The sequence below is a fragment of the Podospora pseudocomata genome, chromosome 6 (assembly GCF_035222375.1).
Source record: "Podospora pseudocomata strain CBS 415.72m chromosome 6, whole genome shotgun sequence".
Classification (NCBI taxonomy): domain Eukaryota; kingdom Fungi; phylum Ascomycota; class Sordariomycetes; order Sordariales; family Podosporaceae; genus Podospora; species Podospora pseudocomata.
Genome location: NC_085890.1, coordinates 2350650 through 2369095, shown reverse-complemented (window position 1 = coordinate 2369095; position 18446 = coordinate 2350650). Strand labels below are relative to the sequence as shown.

The following is an 18446-nucleotide window of genomic DNA, read 5'->3' as shown; positions in this document are numbered from 1 at the left end:
TCAAAAAGGTTGGCCAGCTTTGCGAAGCTGAAGAGTATCTTTTTCTCTGCAGGGCATGCCAAAGTAGATGTTAATGTAGAAAAGAAAATTGCTGTGCAGATGCTGGTACTTGTCCATCGTGCCCTTCAGCACTACTGATACACCCAATCTTCCTTCCTAGGCTTCCTCGCCCGGTACCAGGCACCAAGCTGATATCCTGGGTACAACATCGCGTTCCACCTCTTGCCCGTCTTCTCATCAAGCTTGACATACCACGACTCCGCCGCGGTCATGTTACCTCCACCGCCCCAGATCGTCTTGTTGTTCAACTCGTCCTGCACGTTGCTCACCCACTGCCTCTCCGCCTCGGGTGTTACTTCCACTTCTCTCACTTTACTCCCTTTGGAGAGAATAGGCTTGATAACGTTCATCGCGAGCGTGATGGCGTTCTCGATGGCGATGATAACAGAGGTGTGTCCCGTGACGGAGTTTGGTCCTTTTCATCGCATGTCAGCAAGACATCCCCCCAAACCCAACATAGACAAGAAAACTCACCAGCCAACATAAAGAAATTCGGAAACCCCCCCACCGCCACAGTCTCATAAGCACCCACCCCCTTCACCCCTTCCTTCCCATCCAGACTATCCCCATCACTCACATCCTCCCCCCAATGGCCCCCCAACCTCTCACCCCCCCTCCCAACCACCTCAACCCCCTCCAAAAACCTATTCGTCTCAAACCCCGTCGCCAGCACAATCACATCCCCCTCCACCAACCTCCCCCCTTCCGTCTTCACACCCTCAGGTACCACCTCCACAACCCGCTCCCCAACCAACTCAACCCGTTCATCATGCAACGCTCTCAAATACCCCGGGTCATACACCCGTCTCTTGTACCCAAACTCAACCCCCTCCGGCACCACCAAATCGCTATACCTCTCCGGCACCGTCTCCCTCATATACCTTTTCACCTCCTCCGTTTTTTTCCGTCTGATCCACCTCCCAACCTTGTTCTCCCTCATCGCGATGAAATCCATCTCCCCAATCAAGATACACAACAACCTTTGAAGCCCGCGCGGCAGCCGTTCCAGAAGCGCCAAAGGAAAAAGCTCTGCCAAGGAGGGAATGACATAATGCCTCGAGTGAACAAACTGCGTTATCTTATCAACATTATAGTCACGTCCGGAAGAGCAAACCTCAGCGTTGTTGCTCCTCCCAAGCAACGCCGGTACAATCTGCGAAGCGGAACACCCGTTCCCAAACAACATCACCTTTTTGTTGCCGAGGTCAACACTGTGGTCCCACCTAGCAGAATGCATCACCGTCCCAGAAAACGACCCGGCACCGGGGAGGGAGAAAAAAGAGGATGTTTTCGGATGGAACAGAATCCCAGTTCCGGAAAAGAGAAACTGGCATTCGTGGTGGGAGATGGCGTTGTGGGAGAGGACCGTCAGTCGCCATCGGGAGATGGGGCTGGGAAGCCATTCGCATTTTTGGACCGACGAGCAAAATGTTATTCTGCCTGGGAGGAGGGAGTATTTTTCCGCGACGGAGACGAGGTAAGACTTGATTTGGGGGGCGGTGGGGAGGGAGGTGGAGGTCCATTGGGGGCAGGGGGCGAAGGAGAAGGTGTAGAGGGAGGAGGGGATGTCGCAGGCGGCTCCTGGGGTGGTGTTAACACAGGTCAAAAGGGAGAAGAAAGGAAGGAAGATAGATATACCGGGATATTGGTTCAGATGCCAGGTGCCGCCCAGCTCAGCTTCTCGTTCAAAGATGCGGATGTCTGTGATGTTGTGTTTGAGCTTCAGGGTGGCGCCGAGGCCGATGCCTGAGAAGCCTGCGCCGATGCAGGCGAACTGGGTGTAGGTTGCTGTTGTTGGTGGGTCGTTGCTCTCCATCATGTTGGATGATGATGCTGCTGTGACCTGTCACTAGAAGCGCAAAGAAAAGGTGAAAGGCATCGAGACGTCTGAGACATTATATCCTCCACGGCGCCAGACATTTCTGTACCACAAACAACAGCACCAAGGCCCAACAGTCACACTCGTATGCCCGTCCGTCCCTCGTCCGATATCACGCAGTTCGTGTGCCCTGCCGTTCACCCAACCATGGTCCATGGTCCTCTAAAAATCCACAATATCGACCCGTCGTGCCACCACCAAAAAGCCACCAAGTTGTAATTCGCGGCACGGTAGTGGATTTGACCGCTCGGGTATATTCGGTTATGGCTGCCATGCCGCGTCTTTCCATCTGAACCGTGGTCATGATGCCCATTCACAAAACGAGTGGCCCAATGAGGAAAATGCTGACGAGCAAGACCACGACCTAGCGTAGCAGTCGCCAAGCTCGCTGTGCATATACGCTTCCAACAGCGAGGCGTCCACGTCTTCAGCCGTCCACTTGCGACCAGGGGGCCACCCAATGACACGGAAGCGGGATCGATCAGGAACGATGCCCGTATGCACGTCGTGTAACGGTTGGGGACATGATTTGACGATTTCCCAATGAGGGCCGTGCTCGCAGCCAAAAGATTTCGATGCCGCGACCAGGCATCGGCAGTGCAGACAAGCCAGTTGGCACAAAATGAGGTATTTCGAGCAATGCCGCAATAGGGTATAACGGTGCTGATCACGGAAGGAAGCCTGCGCTGGGTTAGCAGTTGTTTGGCGATAGCGAGCACTCACCTGTTTTGGACGTGTGTGGTGTGATGTGTATGTTCAGAGTAGTAGCCAACGCACTGTCAGCTCCAGTGTTCCAAGAATGGCCGGAAGAGTCTTAGCTCAATCCTTGTGTCTATTATGTCGTATTCGTATCGAGTATGTTTTCCATCGTATATCCAACCCTCAAATATGTTGCCTTGCCCGCCCATGTGCGTACAACCAACGCCCTTTTCTCACCCAGAATCCCCCGTCGGAATAGGTAACCACTCAACATCCCACTTGGTGTCCCACATTTCCCCAATCCACCTCACCTTGACCACCTTGGAGCCGCTCTGGTAAAAGCACGTAGCGATGGTCCCCTCCTCATCCTGATGCCGTGGCAGCAACCACTCCTCCCCATCTTCACCAACAGCGCCGCTTGCCAAGGTGAGACAGGCAACATCAGTAAAGAGATCTGGTGGCGCCAGCTTGTTGACTTCCGCTGTATCGATCGTGTACCAGTTACTGTATCCGGTATTGGTCGACATAAACAGGAGCTCAAACTGTCGATTTTGGTTGATGTAGGCAACGCCGACATCCACGCTGTTCGGAGGCAGCTCGGCATCCACGAGGGCCGTTGGTTGTGGGGTCCCCATCCCCCCAGCCCATGCCACCACTTCTAGATTAATGGTCTCAGTGGGACTCATCATAGTAAAAGTGGCTTGCTGGATTCTTGTCGAGATCTTTTCTGGCGGCCGCTTCGCCACGGCAAAAGCCGAGATGGCTGATCTCCCTAGTTGATCATCGGTCGGGAGCCTCTTATCGGGAACTGTCGTGGTTCAGGTTTCCTTTAGCTTTGGAAGAGACGGGGAAAAGAAAGATAACGAAAAGTCTTACGCTCAGGTAAATAAAATGCTGGCGATCTCTCAGTGCCCCAACTTCGGTGCACGAACTTGAGACGGTCGTCTGGATCGTGGTAGAACATGCCGTACCCGTTTCGCGGTTCCTTGTCATAGTTGGGGTCCGATGACTTCTTGAAGTCGGCACTGAGAGGAACGATTGAGACCTTGGTATTTACCTTTCCCCCTATAGACAAGTTTCGGAAGGCCCAATCTGGTCCTTGCGCAAAATTGTCGCCCATCTGATTGCGCGCCTCTATCACCTTCACAACCGGGTTATCGACCGCAGACAGGCCAGATGCAGGAGGTCCTCCAGACCAGTGAATAATCCAAGGCCAGTAAGCTGTCACAATGGATGCACTCAATAAGCGGGCCTCCATATAGTCCTGTTTGTTGACGATCAGTGCGTGATCCCCTATGCGGCTTGCGTTGCCGAGATTACCGTCCCGGTCCAGTTCATAACCAAACACTACCGAACCTCTGCCTGGCAAATTGGGATCTGAATCGGCTTGAAATCCTCTCTCGAATATCTTGCTGACGAGCAGAAGGATCCTAGGCTGTGGAATATGGTCAGTGTAAGTGCAGGCGTGCCATAAAAGTTACACAAGGAAGGTTGACAAACATTGTCCTCAGGACCTTGGAGAATCGTAGTTGCAGCCATCCCTGTAGCCCTTGAAGTTAGGTACGAGGCCGGCTCCTTTATTGTAAACTCGTTGGTGGCCTTCAGCATGCCTCCTCGCTTCGTATCCCATCGGAGCATCTGCGGTTCACCACCCTGGTCTTCGTAGAACAACCAACCCTCAGTGCTTCCATCTCGCCTTCTTCTCGCTGTCACGGCTAGGGAGCTGCGATCCGTAATAGCTTGGTACCCAAGAGCCGTCTTGTCCGCGCTGCTTGGACTCGCAGGGCCCGTTGTTGTAGCTGCCTTCTCTCCAATGGACCCTCGTTGACTGGCGGCCCTGCTGCCCAACACCCCGCCCAGAACCGCACCGACGCAAATTATGACCAGGACAACGCTTCCGATGATGATCAGTCTCCTCCGTCTCTGTCGTGAGGAGTGCCTAGCTTGATTGGCCGCCTCAACCTGTCGCGGATCCGCCACCTCGGGAAAGTCGGTGCTTACGGGCTCAGGAGAGGAATCTCCGGACTTCAGGCCGCTCTCAATCTTGAATTTTGCATCGCGAGTCGAAACCGTTGGCGAGACTGGGTATTTTGCGGTCTCTGGTGGGCGAGCTTGTGCCAAATGATCCTTGCTCTCGAGAAGCTCTTGCGGGACGACCTCAAGACCAGGCTGCTCTGTCAGCAGCTCCTTTTTCTTGAAGCTCCACGAGTCATTGTCGGCTTCGACTTGGGTATCGGCCATGGCGATGCCTGAGTCGATGTTGATGAACCATTACTGGAAGAAGAATTTAGAAGAGGAAGGATTTCAGCATCCATCAACAAGATTAGGAGAACGAACAGGGTAGACGGCGGCCAGACCCGAGCGATGTCACGCTATGTCCAGGGGGAAGGCGCTGGCACTTGGTGACCCAATCACCGGGGGCATCAAAGCCCACTCGTGGGCCTTTCTAGTGCTCTTGGCAGTGTTGCAGAGCAGGGGTAACTATCACTAGATCGGAATCAAGACATCCCCGATCTCCAAACTCCGTTGGGTCTCCTGTCTTGACGCGAGGAGGAAATTTCCTACACACAGCCTGGAGGTAGTTGGTTGTGGGCCATCTGGAAGAAGAAGTCTCAGCGGCATCATTGGTCCCCAAGGTGAGGGCACTCACGATGTCACGTCCCATCATCATTCAACAACCAGCTCCTCCACCCGCCTCATAACCTCCGCCTTAGCCCGCACGTCACTTACATGTTCTTTCATAGTTTCTAACTCCATAATACCAAAAAAGAAAGAAGCTCCAATAAGTCTCACCCCATTTGCCTTCCCAGACCCGGTCCTCCTACAAACAAATGGCATCCTAACCCGATCCAACACCCAAACAGCATCATCAACCTCCGCGTTCCCCGGTACAACAGCAACAAACCCACCATCAGTAATCGCAAGCCTCTTCCCATCGCAAACCGACAAGATCGCATCCATCTCATGCCGAGCCCTCGCCCCATTACGAGATGCCGTCTCACCAATCACCTGCCTTAACGGCTTCCTCGGACACGTCCCCTTTTCCATTTGCTCGTTATACCGCTCAATAAGCCCAACACCTCGCGGGACAAAATTTGGATACCCCAACTTCAAAGTAATCATTATCTCCATGAGTCTCTCCAATTTGGGCACGACTGATCCCTGTCGTCGCGCCTCTTCAACAAGTTCCTTCCAGTTTGAAACAGGAAAGAAATCATCAGCAACTGAGCAAACAGGGCCAGTCTTGATGATATTCCCAACATTGATGGCGTGCACACGTATCGGACACCTGTCCGTGGAGGAATCCGTATATCCAACCACGGCTGGTCGCGTTCCATTCTTGTCCAGAATGATTCCCGGGACCCCAAACATCAATGGGTGTCCTCGAAATCCGGGAAACCCCTTGAATATCCGCTCATATTTTGCATGACGCCAGCCATTCTCCCGCTGAATCCTCCAATCTGGTACCCACGAAGATAGACCTCGTGCCTCATGGCCCGGTACGTGATGGCGAAGAACGTCGTCAAGCGGAACTTGTTGGTTGAGCAACGCAACGGCCATGTCAGTGAACACCCGATTAACAGACAATGAATACTCTACACTGATCCCCAGAACCTCTTCCCACGACCCCTCCGTCCTTGAGCCATCTCGGATATTCACCAGCGGGATGATGGCATACAACTTATCCCGCGGATCCGTCGCCTCACAATGCCGTGATCTTCCAAGCATCCGCACCAGCCTCCTGGCGTACGTCATAGTGCCATCCCGGTATGGCTTGTTGTACCGGCTCGCAAACGTGACGGGGTATGGCAACTCAAGCCGGGCTGCCCGTGTTGCATTCTCGTTGTGTTGGTAAAGAACAGTGAAGCTTCCCCAGTCAACCTCATCTTTACCGCATACAACAACTGCCTTTTGTGCAAGACTAATCTCCTGGATAACCCAAATGCGATGGAACCACGGCCTTCTGAAAAATCCTTCAACCGCCTCTTTGCTAGGTGGCAAAGCACCGCTCCCGTTGCCGAAATCGGATGGTTGGTCGAGTTCTCGAATCCATGAAAGTACCACGACACTATTCTCATCGCTCTCGCCAAGGTAAACAACAACCCTGGAAGCTGCTCGGTAGATATCCGCCATGAGATTGACCTGGTGGTTTCGCTCTGGGATATGTGACTGGTTGATGCAGACCGAATCGACCCAAAGAACTCGGTTGGCATCGAGGTTTCGAAGACGCTTGAGGGCCGCATAGCAGTTGGCCGTGCTGCGGAATTCGACACCCGGCTTGTGCTCATCCTCGCCCTTGTCAGAGAGTGCCTCGATCACAGATGTCAAAGTTGGATCTCCCCATGTGTAGGACAGGGCCTCGTAGGAAGGAGCGGCACTGAGTTGAGCACTGAACAGGCGGATTCTGACAGGCTCGTCGAGATGGCCTGGTAGGAGTTGCAAAAGACGAAAAGAGTCATCCAGATCGAGGGGCCGTCAACTATAGACAGCATGAGCTTCGCTCTCCATTGTGGTCGTTTCTGAGGGTTCCGATGGTGGCAGAGGAAGGTCGGTGTTGTTCGCGTCAAACGGTTGGATGGCGGGCAGGCGGCAGAGCAGGTGCCTTTCTCTGCTTATTAATCAGCCCTCTTGCGCCTGGCTCTCCTCTTCGCTGCTCGGTGAGCTCTTCGACATGGCATTTATACAGCATAATCTTGTGTTTCGTATTTCATCTTGACCCAGGCCTTTTTACCCATAGCTCCGACAATGAAACCTTAACGCACCTCACCCTGGTGTCCCAAAGAAAGTTCAGACGAGATATTTCATATTTCATTATCCATATTCATACCCTCGTATCTCATCAGCATTATTACATCCAACGCTAAACAGTATCCAAACAAACACAACCACCGACCGGCAAGCAAACAACCACCTCTGGCCAAGTCCTCTCCCTAATGTCAACCCTCATACCATACAATCCTGACCTGACGCAACAGAAATCAAAATCCCTCCGTACATACCTTCACAACCCAACATCAACGTCCATGTTTGCAGCCTACTAAGCCACACCCACATTCCCCAACGTCGTGCTCGACTGCGTCTGCAACGTGAGCACCAGCTCCGTCAACCTGTCAATCTTGGCCGTCAAATCCACAATCCTCGCCTCCACATCCCCCTCATGCTGCCCAAACGCCCTCCCCTCCACCGCCTCGTCCGCCGCCTGCTGCTGCGCCCTCCGACCGGCAATTGCGCCCTCGGAAATGGCCGTAATCGCTGGCGGTCTCAACTGCGACAGATGATTATTGTTATCAGCCCGCAAGTTGTTATTCGACAGCCTAGCCTGCGCAAACCTCTTCGCAGCAGCCGGATGAGGGCTCCCAATCACAGCCTGTCTGGGACCGCGGAAACCGCTGTATTGCGTCCCCTTTGACGAGCCGATTGTAAGCCACTCGTAGAATTCAATGACGGCAACGATGGGGAGGTGAGTTGCCTTGAGCAAGAGAATGCGCGCGGCACGGAACTTGTTGTCGGATGGGAGGAAGAGGCGAAGGGGGCGGAAGATGAGGACGGCGAGGAGGTTGAACGGAGGATAAAAGTGGGTGAGCCGATTGCTAGTCGAAGCTTCGAGGACGTAGACGCTGTAGACGTAGAGGTATTCCTCTCGGGCATGGGTGATGACGCGGGAGAAGCTGTTGGAGAGCATACCCGTCAGGGAGCCGGTGAGCAGGATGGAACTAAGGGTGATGAAGATGATCATGAGGGGAGGGCCGAGTAGGGTGTCCATTTTGGGGATCAGGTCGAAGCCGACGAAGCTGGAACCAAAGAAGATCTTGGTCAGGGACATGACCATGTCGTGGAGCGACAGGTGTTCGCGCCCGAGAAGGGAGAAGGTGGTTAGGAAGCCACAGTAGATGACTACGACGAGGACCATGAATTTGATGAAATCTTTGCCCATTTCTTTGAGGCAAGGAATCAAGGTCTGGTGTGGCTGTCAGCGCTTTCTCTTTCAATCAGCTGTTCGGCTCAGGATATCGACTTACACCCCAGTATGGACTCAAGCTCAGGATAGAAAAGACCCTTGGAACCATAAAGAGAGCTTCCAGCGCCAAGACGTTGAAGGAAAGGTTCACCATTTCCTCGTTGTGAGTTTCCAAGCCAACAATACGCAAGCCGACAAAGGTGGCGCCGATTGCTATCATGGCCATGTCAAACACGTTCCATATGTCGGTAGCATAGAAAATGGAGCCGGCATCAATCCACTCGCTCAGCTCGTCCAAAGCAAAGGCGGCAAACCAGATGTACAAGAAGATTTCCAGGGGCGTGATGCGGGTGGGATCCCGCTCGACCAAAACGCCATAGTACAGGCCCAAAAAGGTGAGGAAAAATAAAACTTCGAAAGACTTGAGATACTTGGGGACTCTGAGACGGGAGAATGGGTCGGCCGTGTTGGGGTTGTAGAACTGAGGCTTCTTCTCCGAGTGCACGCTGAGGTCTTTCCAGAAGATGATGGAGCCTTCCCAGATGCCGGTGATGATCTTCTGGACAACAGCCTGGCTGAGGAATCGCTTGGCGTCGGCAATAGCGGCAATCTCCAAGGCATTGAGGTTGGTGAAGTTGGCGGTTGGATCCTCCTCCTCTCCCTCGCCATCTTCATCGTCTCCCGTCATGCTCATAGTCAGGCGCGAGATGGAACTGAGCAAGAGGTTGCGCTTGGTGCTTGCGCTATGGGGTGTCCTACGGGATGAACCGACACTGCTGTGTAAGGCCTGGGCCAGAAGCGCACTGTGCTCGTCAACCTCGCCCTCCTCTTCATCAGTTGGGCTGTGGCTCTCGACATCCTTGGGGTCTGGGATCTCATAGAGACAATAATCGACAGCCTCCCTCTCGGAAAGGTGGGTCAGAAAGCGCCAAGCAACAATCTCGCAGGCGTTGGCTCTGGCGTCCATCAAGCCCTTATCCTCGACGCTGGTGCCATAGTGCCACTTCAGGGCGAGGAGGGCATTCACAATGGCGGGGTGAGTGCATGTTCGGCCGAGATGGTCAACAAGCGCACGAAGGCCATCTCCGGCAGCAGTGGTCCTCAGCTGCTCGAAGGTGCTGGGCAAAACCACGGTGTCGGCAATATAGCTGACAAGATGATCAGTAAAAGACCAATTGTGGAGATGCCGTAGAAAATACTCACACGGAAAGCTTCTTGACAACATCTCGGAAGCTGTCCTCCTCACTGATGTCGGGGAGCTCCGCGACGAAGCCGAACTTGTGGCGCGGGGAAGGGGTGCGCAGGCTCTCGGTGCGCTGCACACCCTGCGGGCGCGACTTGACACGGATAGGCATTGGATGGTGAGATGGCAGCAAGCAGCAAAGCAGCGCTCGTAGCACAGCAGAAGCAACCGACAACCTGGAAAGGGAGGGGAAAGGGAAAGAATGAAAAGATATGCTCTCAGTTCGTGATCAGGCGCAATGGAGATGGCGGGCAGTTCTAGGCCATATTCGGTTGGGTCGCTTATTTTCCAGGGTCCTCGTCCTCGGCGGCTCAGCCCGACACAGACCACCCCTAAAAATTGCTTGTTTCAAGCATGACTGAGCCGCCCTCAATTGTCCCTCAGCGCGTCCCTTTCGCCACGTCCCATGACCTGCTAAGCCCATTGGAGGGACAAAACAAAAGCCCATCATTGGGACTCTTTTTCTGTTGGAGAATTGGGGTTGGTTCCAACATTTGCGGGGCAATTCTCACCTGAGACATCACCAGCCCCTCGACTCCTCAGCCCCTCACTTAAGCTCGACCCCTCACATGTGTGTTCCTCAGCTTCACATTACCTACGGCCGGGAGACTGAGCGGTGCGCATGTAACTATACTTGAGATCACCTGGCATCACTATTACCCCCTTTTCACACTGTTCCATTCCTCCCAGCTTCATTGTTTACCTTTTTCCAATACGGGCTAACCGGAGCCCGCTGCCCCGCCCTCATGAGGCGGCTAATATTTCATTGGTGAGCTTTCTCATATCGACGGCCTCACACCTCGGAGGGGACCAGAGCGAACTTCTTGGTCTTGAACATCATCGGCGAACATGAGAGGTCTGGAGAAGTATTTAATGGGGGCGGATGGCGGGTTGATGGCTATGTGTCGGAAGTCATCTTGACAAGAACACGACGAGGAACCGATCACCACCAAGATGAAGGGACTTTTCGCCTTCGGCCTCGGCCTTCTTTCTCTAGTCAACGCCCTTCCCCAAGCACAAGGTGGAGGAGCAGCCGCCTCAGCCAGAGTCAGCGGCACCCGCTTCGTGATCGACGGCAAAACCGGCTACTTTGCAGGAACAAACTCCTACTGGATTGGCTTCCTGACCAACAATAGAGATGTCGACACAACCTGTTCGTCCCTTCCACCATCCTCTCCTCTACCGTTACTAACACTCCCCAGTGGATCACATCGCCTCCTCGGGCCTCAAAATCCTCCGCGTCTGGGGTTTCAACGACGTGAACAACCAACCATCCGGTAACACCGTCTGGTTCCAACGCCTCGCCTCCTCAGGCTCCCAAATCAACACCGGCCCCAACGGCCTCCAACGCCTCGACTACCTCGTCAGATCAGCCGAAACCCGCGGCATCAAGCTCATCATCGCGCTGGTCAACTACTGGGATGACTTTGGCGGCATGAAAGCATACGTCAACGCCTTTGGAGGCACAAAAGAATCCTGGTACACCAACGCCCGCGCTCAGGAGCAGTACAAGCGTTACATCCAGGCTGTCGTCTCGCGATATGTCAACAGCCCCGCAATCTTTGCCTGGGAACTTGCCAACGAGCCCAGGTGCAAGGGGTGCAACACGAATGTTATTTTCAACTGGGCGACGCAGATTTCAGATTATATCCGGAGCTTGGATAAGGATCATTTGATCACCCTTGGGGATGAGGGGTTTGGGTTACCGGGGCAGACGACGTATCCGTATCAGTATGGGGAGGGGACCGACTTCGTCAAGAACCTGCAGATTAAGAATCTGGACTTTGGGACGTTTCATATGTATCCTGGTCATTGGGGGGTGCCAACGAGCTTTGGGCCTGGGTGGATTAAGGATCATGCGGCGGCTTGCAGGTCGGCGGGGAAGCCGTGTTTGTTGGAGGAGTATGGGTTTGAGAGTGATAGGTGTAATGTGCAGAAGGGCTGGCAGCAGGCGTCGAGGGATCTGAGCAGGGATGGGATGAGTGGTGATTTGTTTTGGTAGGTGGTTTCTTTTTTCCTGGTTGATAAGTGATGATATATGTGCTAATTGTGATGAATAATAGGCAATGGGGCGATCAGCTGAGTACTGGGCAGACACATAATGATGGTTTCACGATTTATTATGGTTCTTCGTTGGCTACTTGCTTGGTTACTGACCATGTGAGGGCTATCAATGCTCTCCCGGCGTAGAGTACAAGGGATTTGTACAAGGGTCGAGGGTTGATTTGGTGGATGTTATCAACACGCATTCTTTCGGCATTATCTGAGTTTGTTTAGGTTTGGCAATGTCAATATGAACGATGTCCCGTCGATTCCAGTTCCTCATGTTGTCGGCCCCAGCCCTGGTGCATCATCAGTCCAAGAATATCATGTCCTTTGTCGCAGTTTTTGCATTCAAGAAGCCAAACCTTGAACCGCTCACGATGGCCACGTTCCAATGACTTGATCAAGAATCTGTGCAAATAGCCTTTATTTTATTTTACTTTATATTCTTTTATTTTATATTTTGCTTTGTTTTTTATTTTACTTTTTTTATTTTTATTTTTTTTTATCTTTACGCTTGCATACTATCCGCTGAATCAAAGCTTTTTTTGGTATGCCCAACCTCATGAATCAGAATCATATGCCCCCAAGCCATCATGTAGACGTCCCCTTTCAGCTGGGAGTACTGGCCCACGTGCATCTCCCACTCAGTGGAAAGCACTTTCTTCGTATTTCCAGGCTCTAAGGCTCCGAGACTCACGATGCCATCGGTGCTTCCTCCAGCCCATGGCACAGACATCTCCTCTCTCAGCCCTGTGATACCTGGACCCAATGCAACACCCGGATCTACCACCGATACCCCCACAGCCCCATGGGCCACTTCTCCCTCCGTCCATGCAGAGGCTTCACCCAGTCGTAAGGGACACCGTAGCATCTGATATGAATGTCCCCATCGATACGTCTCGAATGGACACCGCAATTCTGCCACAAAGACCAGAAGGCCGCGTGCTCCAAATGAGGAAGCTGCTCCATCACACACCACCCGCAATCGCCCTCATGGTCGCACCCAGAGCCAGCTTCTCGAGATTCTTGTCGTCCTGGCGCTCAACACCCTCAACACGAAATCCCACCACTGGGAACGCGACTCGGCGAAGGGCAGGCATCCCAGCCAGGGCGTTGACCAAGTGGTCAATTGCCTTCTGTTTCGTATTGAAGTCCTGATGGCCACCGGGAGGTGCAAAGTCCACGTCATCAGCGATAAAGATGGCCTCAATAGTCTCGCTGTGTGGCGCGACCACCGTCTCCGGAATCTCACGAGCTGGGAGGATATTGAGACCGCTTGCGGACCCCAAGCGGGCAATCAATAGGCGTCTCAGCTGGCGGCGGGGACTGCCGCCTGGTTGGATGTCGGCAAAGGCTGTCATCGTGTCGGGCAAGGCTTGATTGTTGGCAGCATCGGAGCCTCGAATGAAGGTAAGCTCGTCGGCTTTGGTACCCATCGCGGTGCAGAAAGCGGACGTGAGGTGCCCACAAAGGCTCGGGTTCAACGCGCTGTCGCTCACTCCATACGCGTCCTCAGCCGAGATGAATTTGACTTGTCGAACACGGGGAAGGATGTTGGTGGATTCGTGAAGCAGCGTGACCATATGGCCAACTTGAGCATTATCCAATTCGCGCAAGTCCAAGCTCAGACTGCGAACTTGAGGGAGGGCGGTGATGAGCCGAATTATCTTGTCGCATAGACTGACTGGCTTTGACGGGTCCAACTCCCAGTAGGCAACCTTTGCGATCTCGGGCTGTTGAACGCAGACGTCGAGGGATCTGAAGGGCAAGAATATCGGTTAGCAGGCCGACATCTTTCGCGCAAACCATCAAGAGGTGCAAACCATCAAGAGGTGCAAATGGATAACGGCTAACCGGACATCATGAGCCAGGGCGCGGTAGGAAAAGTTGCCATTGTTCCCCTGCTCCGTTTCCCGTCTGATCAGATCGAGGAAGCGGCTGACCCCATGATCGGTACTGTTGCAGAAAATGTGTATATAAAATGGGCTCTGCCGGGAGGCTAGTGGAGATCTGTGTCGAAGGGGAGAATGAATAGGTAGGTGATCAAGTTGGCAAGAGAAGTATGGTAAAGGCAGTGTGCGGATGGCATGTTTGGTGAAAAGTGGTAAGGTGCATGGCAGAGATCGCAGGCAAAAGCTTTATGCCCCCCCTTCCCGTCAGGTTGCTCCGTCCAATTCACTGGCGGTCGCGGCTTCATTGCTCCGATATATTCACTTGTGAGGATGGGTCTGACGGTTTCGTCGCTGCTCCCAGCTCTTCGTGGCGGTGACGACGCTCAGGGGAGCAAGTGAAGCAAATTGTTTTGACGGCTATGGGGTTCTGACCTGGGCCTACGGCTGGACACAGGTGTAGGCATGAATAGTAAATTGAATTGTTAGATAAAATGGGAAGAAAGCAGAAATGAATTCTACAGCCTAGAGATTCTTTTATCCTTCAAAATCGGTGGGACCTCCCAACAAACCTTACGGAGTTCCGTATTCCTATCACGCCTCTCAAGCCTCCAACAGAGGGGCATAGTCTTCTGACTCGCAACCCTAATCCGGATATCATCCTAGAATAGGTCCGACGTCAGGTTGTTGTCCGGTCCAAACTGTCTCTTGCATGCTGTCAGAAAGCATCGTGACAGGACGACATGGGCAAGATCTGGACTGCCAAGGGTATAAGGTTGATCGCCAGGATGGAGCATGCGATGTTTGCACTGCTTGATAGATTGTGGTTGGTAAGGTCGCTGCGTTGGCGCAGGGCCAAACACCCCCTTCTAGTGCATACCACGGGGCTGTTTGGGTGCCTGGAGTCCCACTTTCACCCAGGCTTTCACACCTCTGCCCCGGCTGTTTGGTGCCCAACCTGCCTTTTGGACCAGAGTGACCGCCTTTTCCCGATTCACTGCTCTTGAAAAAAGCTTATCCATGACGATAAAATGAAAAACACACCCCATCGGGTTTATTTAGGCCTCCCGCTGGATTTCGATGATTCAATTCGCCTCTTGACTCTGCTTCCAGGTCATCCAGTGGAGCCAGTCAGAACACGCCTGTTAAATTCTCGAATCGGACTCCTCCTTCCCACGAAGCGCTCTCCTACACCTGGGGGGATCAAACATTGACCTCTACGATTGAGGTGCTCTCTGACGAAGACGAGTCAAGCGCCAAACCAGTCACCGAAATATGCACCACGGCCAACTGTCATGCAGCTCTCAAGCGCCTCCGGAGCCGTGAAGCTGACCGGATTCCGTGGGTCGACTCGATCTGTATCAACCCATACATGCTCAAAGTTCCATAACTGGAGGGATTTCCTTGCAACTCAAATCAACCCTTGGCTTCGGATAAATAGCGAAGGTGGCATCAGCGACAGGTGGATACCGCATCGATCCGGTCAAGCACTGGTATGATCTTCTTCGACGCTGGTGCAGAACGCTGGCCAAATGTGACGGCTATGGAAGTGAGCCTTTGTAATCCCTACTTTCATCGGCCACTTTTTGATCACTCGATCATCTACAGCTCGATATAATCTTCTCCAAGTGTGACGGCAGGAAACTTGCTGTCACAGACTTCGGTCTCGTCAGATTCGTACCAGCGAATGCGGAGAATTGGTGATATCTTGTGGGTGTTGGAAGAGCTAGACATGCCATTTGGTTGCAGAAAGAAGGCTTTCGAGGAGCGGAATGTCGTGACGCTTGTAACAGCCTCCTTGTTCCGTGGGATCACGGGGTCAGAGGCCTTTAGGGAGCATATCAATGACATAAACGCAAAAGCAGCGGTACCGAGACGACTAAAGGACCTCGTCATTGTGTGAGCTCTGGACCAGACAAGACTCATTCATCCCTCTCACTGTGGTATATCAAAACATCGAATTCATCATGGAAGGCTCACCACACTGCGACAACCTATTTCGAAGACTCATACATATACATGATAAAACGCCCCTCCCGCACGCCCAAGCCCATCATGCGCTTCAAGAACGGGGATAACATCAGCAATAAGCCACTTCGAATCAAGCTTCCTCGTCGCCGCATCCCTCCCACCAAGCGTCACCTGGGCATTGACCTGCTTATCCGGATCCTGCATCTGCCAGATCGACCAAAGCCTATCCAGCATCGCATGATGGAAATAGAAAATCGGATCATTAGGCGAGACCATCGCATCTCCCCCGGGGTCTCCTCCAGAAATGTAATGGTCACCGGTATGGATCCCAAAATTGTACGGGTCGCTCGCATTCCGGGTTGGCGTCAACAAGGTGTTGTAGAAAGTGTTTGTGTCCTTGGACTTCATGATGAGATTGTACGAGCGCTCCGCGGTGGCGCCGAGGGCGGCGTCGACGCTGATGTCGCGGCGCATGCAGCGGGGGTTGTACCCGCCGTCGCTGGGGAGGGGGTTCTTGGGGACGTTGTTCATCACTGGGGCGCCGGGACCGATGTTGGCCATGTAGCTGTTGAAGGAAGTTAGTCACCTCGGTACTGAGTGATTGGGTATAAAGAGGCACGAACTGTTTGAAGGGACCTTCAGTCATGCATCCACCTCCACCACAACCTCCCAATACCCTTCCTACTGGAAGATCGATGACCTGGTACTAAAGGTATACGACTGGGACAACGGGGGTTCGAAGGGCACGTTTGGGTTCACGTCTTACTCCTTGGCGACGAACAGAACGGTGGAGTGTCTGGCGCAGGAAGTTGACCTAGCAAAGCTGCAGTGGTCCCAATGCAGCGACCCTGGGGTTGAGTTTCAATTTGACTTCGATGATATGAGCTTGAGTTTGAGGGAAACGTGGACGTGTTCGGGGTCTCCAGGGTGAGCATTTTCTAGTACACTTGGGCTTTGCTGCCGTGGGCAGGAGAAAGAAAAAGTTGGGCTAACCTCTTCCTAAGAATTACGTTCAATGCCAATGCGACGGGGCTCATGATGTTGCACAGCTGTCTGGACAGTGACACGGAGAAAGGGGTTGAGTCGGATTGCCATGTGATGGAGTTTGACATGGCGGCTGATGTAACATCATCAGGGATGGCATAGGTGCTTTTGAATTTTCTGGCGCCGGCAGAAGAGTATTCGAACACACACATATGGGGTAGAGATGGCTGTTTGGGTGAAAAAAAAAATCCAACTCGTGAGGTTATTCCAATTGCTCGTCTTCAAGTGGCCAATTGAATGCGGTTATATCTATGAACTTCCAGAACGTGGGAGTCGACTGGAGTAGAATGAGTTACCCATCTGTCGGCCTGTGACGAGACAAGCTACCAAAGCTTGATATGTTGTAGGTTCTGTTGAAGAAAAAAATGTTTTTTCATTCAAAGATTTGTTGAAGTTATTCCCAGAATTATCGATGTTGCTAATGGACCGCTGCCCCGTCGTAAATGCGCGGGCCTTGTGTAAAATCCCACACGGGTACCTGAATGAGGCGGAGCATGGGTTAGTACCAGGGTTTGCAGCTAGTTCTAGACCCAGGCTGGAAATAAGCGCTTTGTTTTGCCCTGGGGTCATTAGGTAAGAGGGGATAAGGGGCCGCCAATGATCACACATACGGAGGCTCATACCACGTCAGCCTCGGGCTCTTAAAATGCCGTCTTCTCCCATCAGAAAGAACATGGTCAGTGTCCTCGGGGCCTCCTGACTGTCTCCCGCCTCAGCTGTCAAGATGCGACTCTCCGCGTCACATAACAGCTCGTACCCTCTCATCGTCATTCTCAGCGCTTTAATTCTCCCAGTATGGTCCCAGTCGACAGTGAGGATATTACCCCTAGGCGACTCCATCACCGGCGGCCCCGAAAGCTGCTGGCAAGCCCTCCTCTGGCGCCGCCTCCAGCAAGCCTCCATCACCAACACTAAGTTCGTCGGCTCCCGATCTGGTCAACAGTGCGATTTTGAATATGACGGGGCAAACGAAGGGCACGTTATGATACAGGCCACGGGAATCGTCTCGGAAGGGAAACTTGTTCCGTGGCTGGAGAGTTCCAAGCCTGATGTGGTGATGATGCACTTGGGAACTAACGACGTGTTGAACAACAAGCCGACGGCGGAGATCTTGCAGGCGTTTGGGACGATGGTCGATTGGATGAGGGAGAATAAGAAGGTCATGAGGATTATCGTTGCTCAGATCATTCCGTTGGACTCGGTGTTTTGTGAAGAGTGTGGGGAGAGAGTGGTCAGGTTGAATGAAGCGATTCCAGAGTGGGCTAAGGGTTTGAATACAACGGAGAGTGTGATCGAGGTGGTGGATTGTTGGACGGGGTTCGACACGGATAGTATGACCAGCGATGGGGTGCATCCTAACAATGCCGGGAATGAGAAGGTGGCCGAGTGCTGGTTTAAGCCGCTGAGTAGGGCGATCGAGTCGGTGGGTGGAGGAGAGGAGGTTTCAGCGGCAGCATCACCTGGAATGGGTGCAGGGAGCAAGCTGGGCATCGCGGCAGTGGCAGTGACGGTTTTGTGCAGGTGGTGGTGGTAGGGGAGCAACAGAGACAAGACGGCGAAATATATACCACCTTTTGGCTCATCACACCAGCAAAGTAGCTAACACTGCAGCTTGTGTATAGCGCAGTGGTCAGAGAGCCGCGAGCAACCCGACCT

At 53.1% G+C, this 18446-nt stretch overlaps 9 protein-coding genes across 9 annotated transcripts; 3 read left to right on the top strand and 6 right to left on the bottom strand.

The window, feature by feature from the left end:
* QC762_600450 (uncharacterized protein) lies at positions 1 to 1879 on the bottom strand (the record flags this gene model as incomplete). The annotated part of the gene is made up of 4 exons (XM_062891738.1): positions 1 to 123; positions 144 to 475; positions 535 to 1641; positions 1699 to 1879. 4 exons carry the CDS (start codon positions 1877 to 1879, stop codon positions 1 to 3), a joined length of 1743 nt encoding a protein of 580 aa, XP_062740779.1.
* A 992-nt stretch (positions 1880 to 2871) lies between these two features.
* QC762_600460 (uncharacterized protein) lies at positions 2872 to 4879 on the bottom strand (the record flags this gene model as incomplete). Its single annotated transcript, XM_062891739.1, has 3 exons — positions 2872 to 3446; positions 3515 to 4073; positions 4139 to 4879. The coding sequence occupies 3 exons, from the start codon at positions 4877 to 4879 to the stop codon at positions 2872 to 2874; spliced, it is 1875 nt and encodes a 624-aa protein (XP_062740778.1).
* Positions 4880 to 5305: 426 nt separating this feature from the next.
* Positions 5306 to 7147, bottom strand: QC762_600470 (uncharacterized protein; the record flags this gene model as incomplete). Its single annotated transcript, XM_062891740.1, has 2 exons — positions 5306 to 7065; positions 7120 to 7147. The coding sequence occupies 2 exons, from the start codon at positions 7145 to 7147 to the stop codon at positions 5306 to 5308; spliced, it is 1788 nt and encodes a 595-aa protein (XP_062740777.1).
* Positions 7148 to 7676: 529 nt separating this feature from the next.
* On the bottom strand, positions 7677 to 10313 carry QC762_600480 (uncharacterized protein; the record flags this gene model as incomplete). The annotated part of the gene is made up of 3 exons (XM_062891741.1): positions 9801 to 10313; positions 8659 to 9745; positions 7677 to 8597 (listed from the first exon to the last, which is right to left on the bottom strand). Exons 1-3 carry the CDS (start codon positions 9950 to 9952, stop codon positions 7677 to 7679), a joined length of 2160 nt encoding a protein of 719 aa, XP_062740776.1. The 5' UTR covers positions 9953 to 10313.
* Positions 9297 to 12316, top strand: QC762_600490 (uncharacterized protein). The gene is made up of 3 exons (XM_062891742.1): positions 9297 to 10993; positions 11043 to 11838; positions 11904 to 12316. Exons 1-3 carry the CDS (start codon positions 10795 to 10797, stop codon positions 12028 to 12030), a joined length of 1122 nt encoding a protein of 373 aa, XP_062740775.1. The 5' UTR covers positions 9297 to 10794; the 3' UTR covers positions 12031 to 12316.
* On the bottom strand, positions 12293 to 13834 carry QC762_600495 (uncharacterized protein; the record flags this gene model as incomplete). The annotated part of the gene is given in 3 exon segments (XM_062891743.1): positions 12293 to 13644; positions 13741 to 13824; positions 13830 to 13834. Coding segments are annotated over 3 exon segments (879 nt in total). The 3' UTR covers positions 12293 to 12854.
* Positions 13835 to 14806: 972 nt separating this feature from the next.
* On the top strand, positions 14807 to 14989 carry QC762_0096410 (uncharacterized protein; the record flags this gene model as incomplete). Its single annotated transcript, XM_062884122.1, has 1 exon — positions 14807 to 14989. The coding sequence occupies one exon, from the start codon at positions 14807 to 14809 to the stop codon at positions 14987 to 14989; it is 183 nt and encodes a 60-aa protein (XP_062740773.1).
* A 793-nt stretch (positions 14990 to 15782) lies between these two features.
* On the bottom strand, positions 15783 to 16392 carry QC762_600500 (uncharacterized protein; the record flags this gene model as incomplete). Its single annotated transcript, XM_062891744.1, has 2 exons — positions 15783 to 16311; positions 16370 to 16392. 2 exons carry the CDS (start codon positions 16390 to 16392, stop codon positions 15783 to 15785), a joined length of 552 nt encoding a protein of 183 aa, XP_062740772.1.
* Positions 16393 to 17514: 1122 nt separating this feature from the next.
* Positions 17515 to 18324, top strand: QC762_600510 (uncharacterized protein; the record flags this gene model as incomplete). Its single annotated transcript, XM_062891745.1, has 1 exon — positions 17515 to 18324. The coding sequence occupies one exon, from the start codon at positions 17515 to 17517 to the stop codon at positions 18322 to 18324; it is 810 nt and encodes a 269-aa protein (XP_062740771.1).
* Between the last annotated feature and the right edge of the window lie 122 nt (positions 18325 to 18446).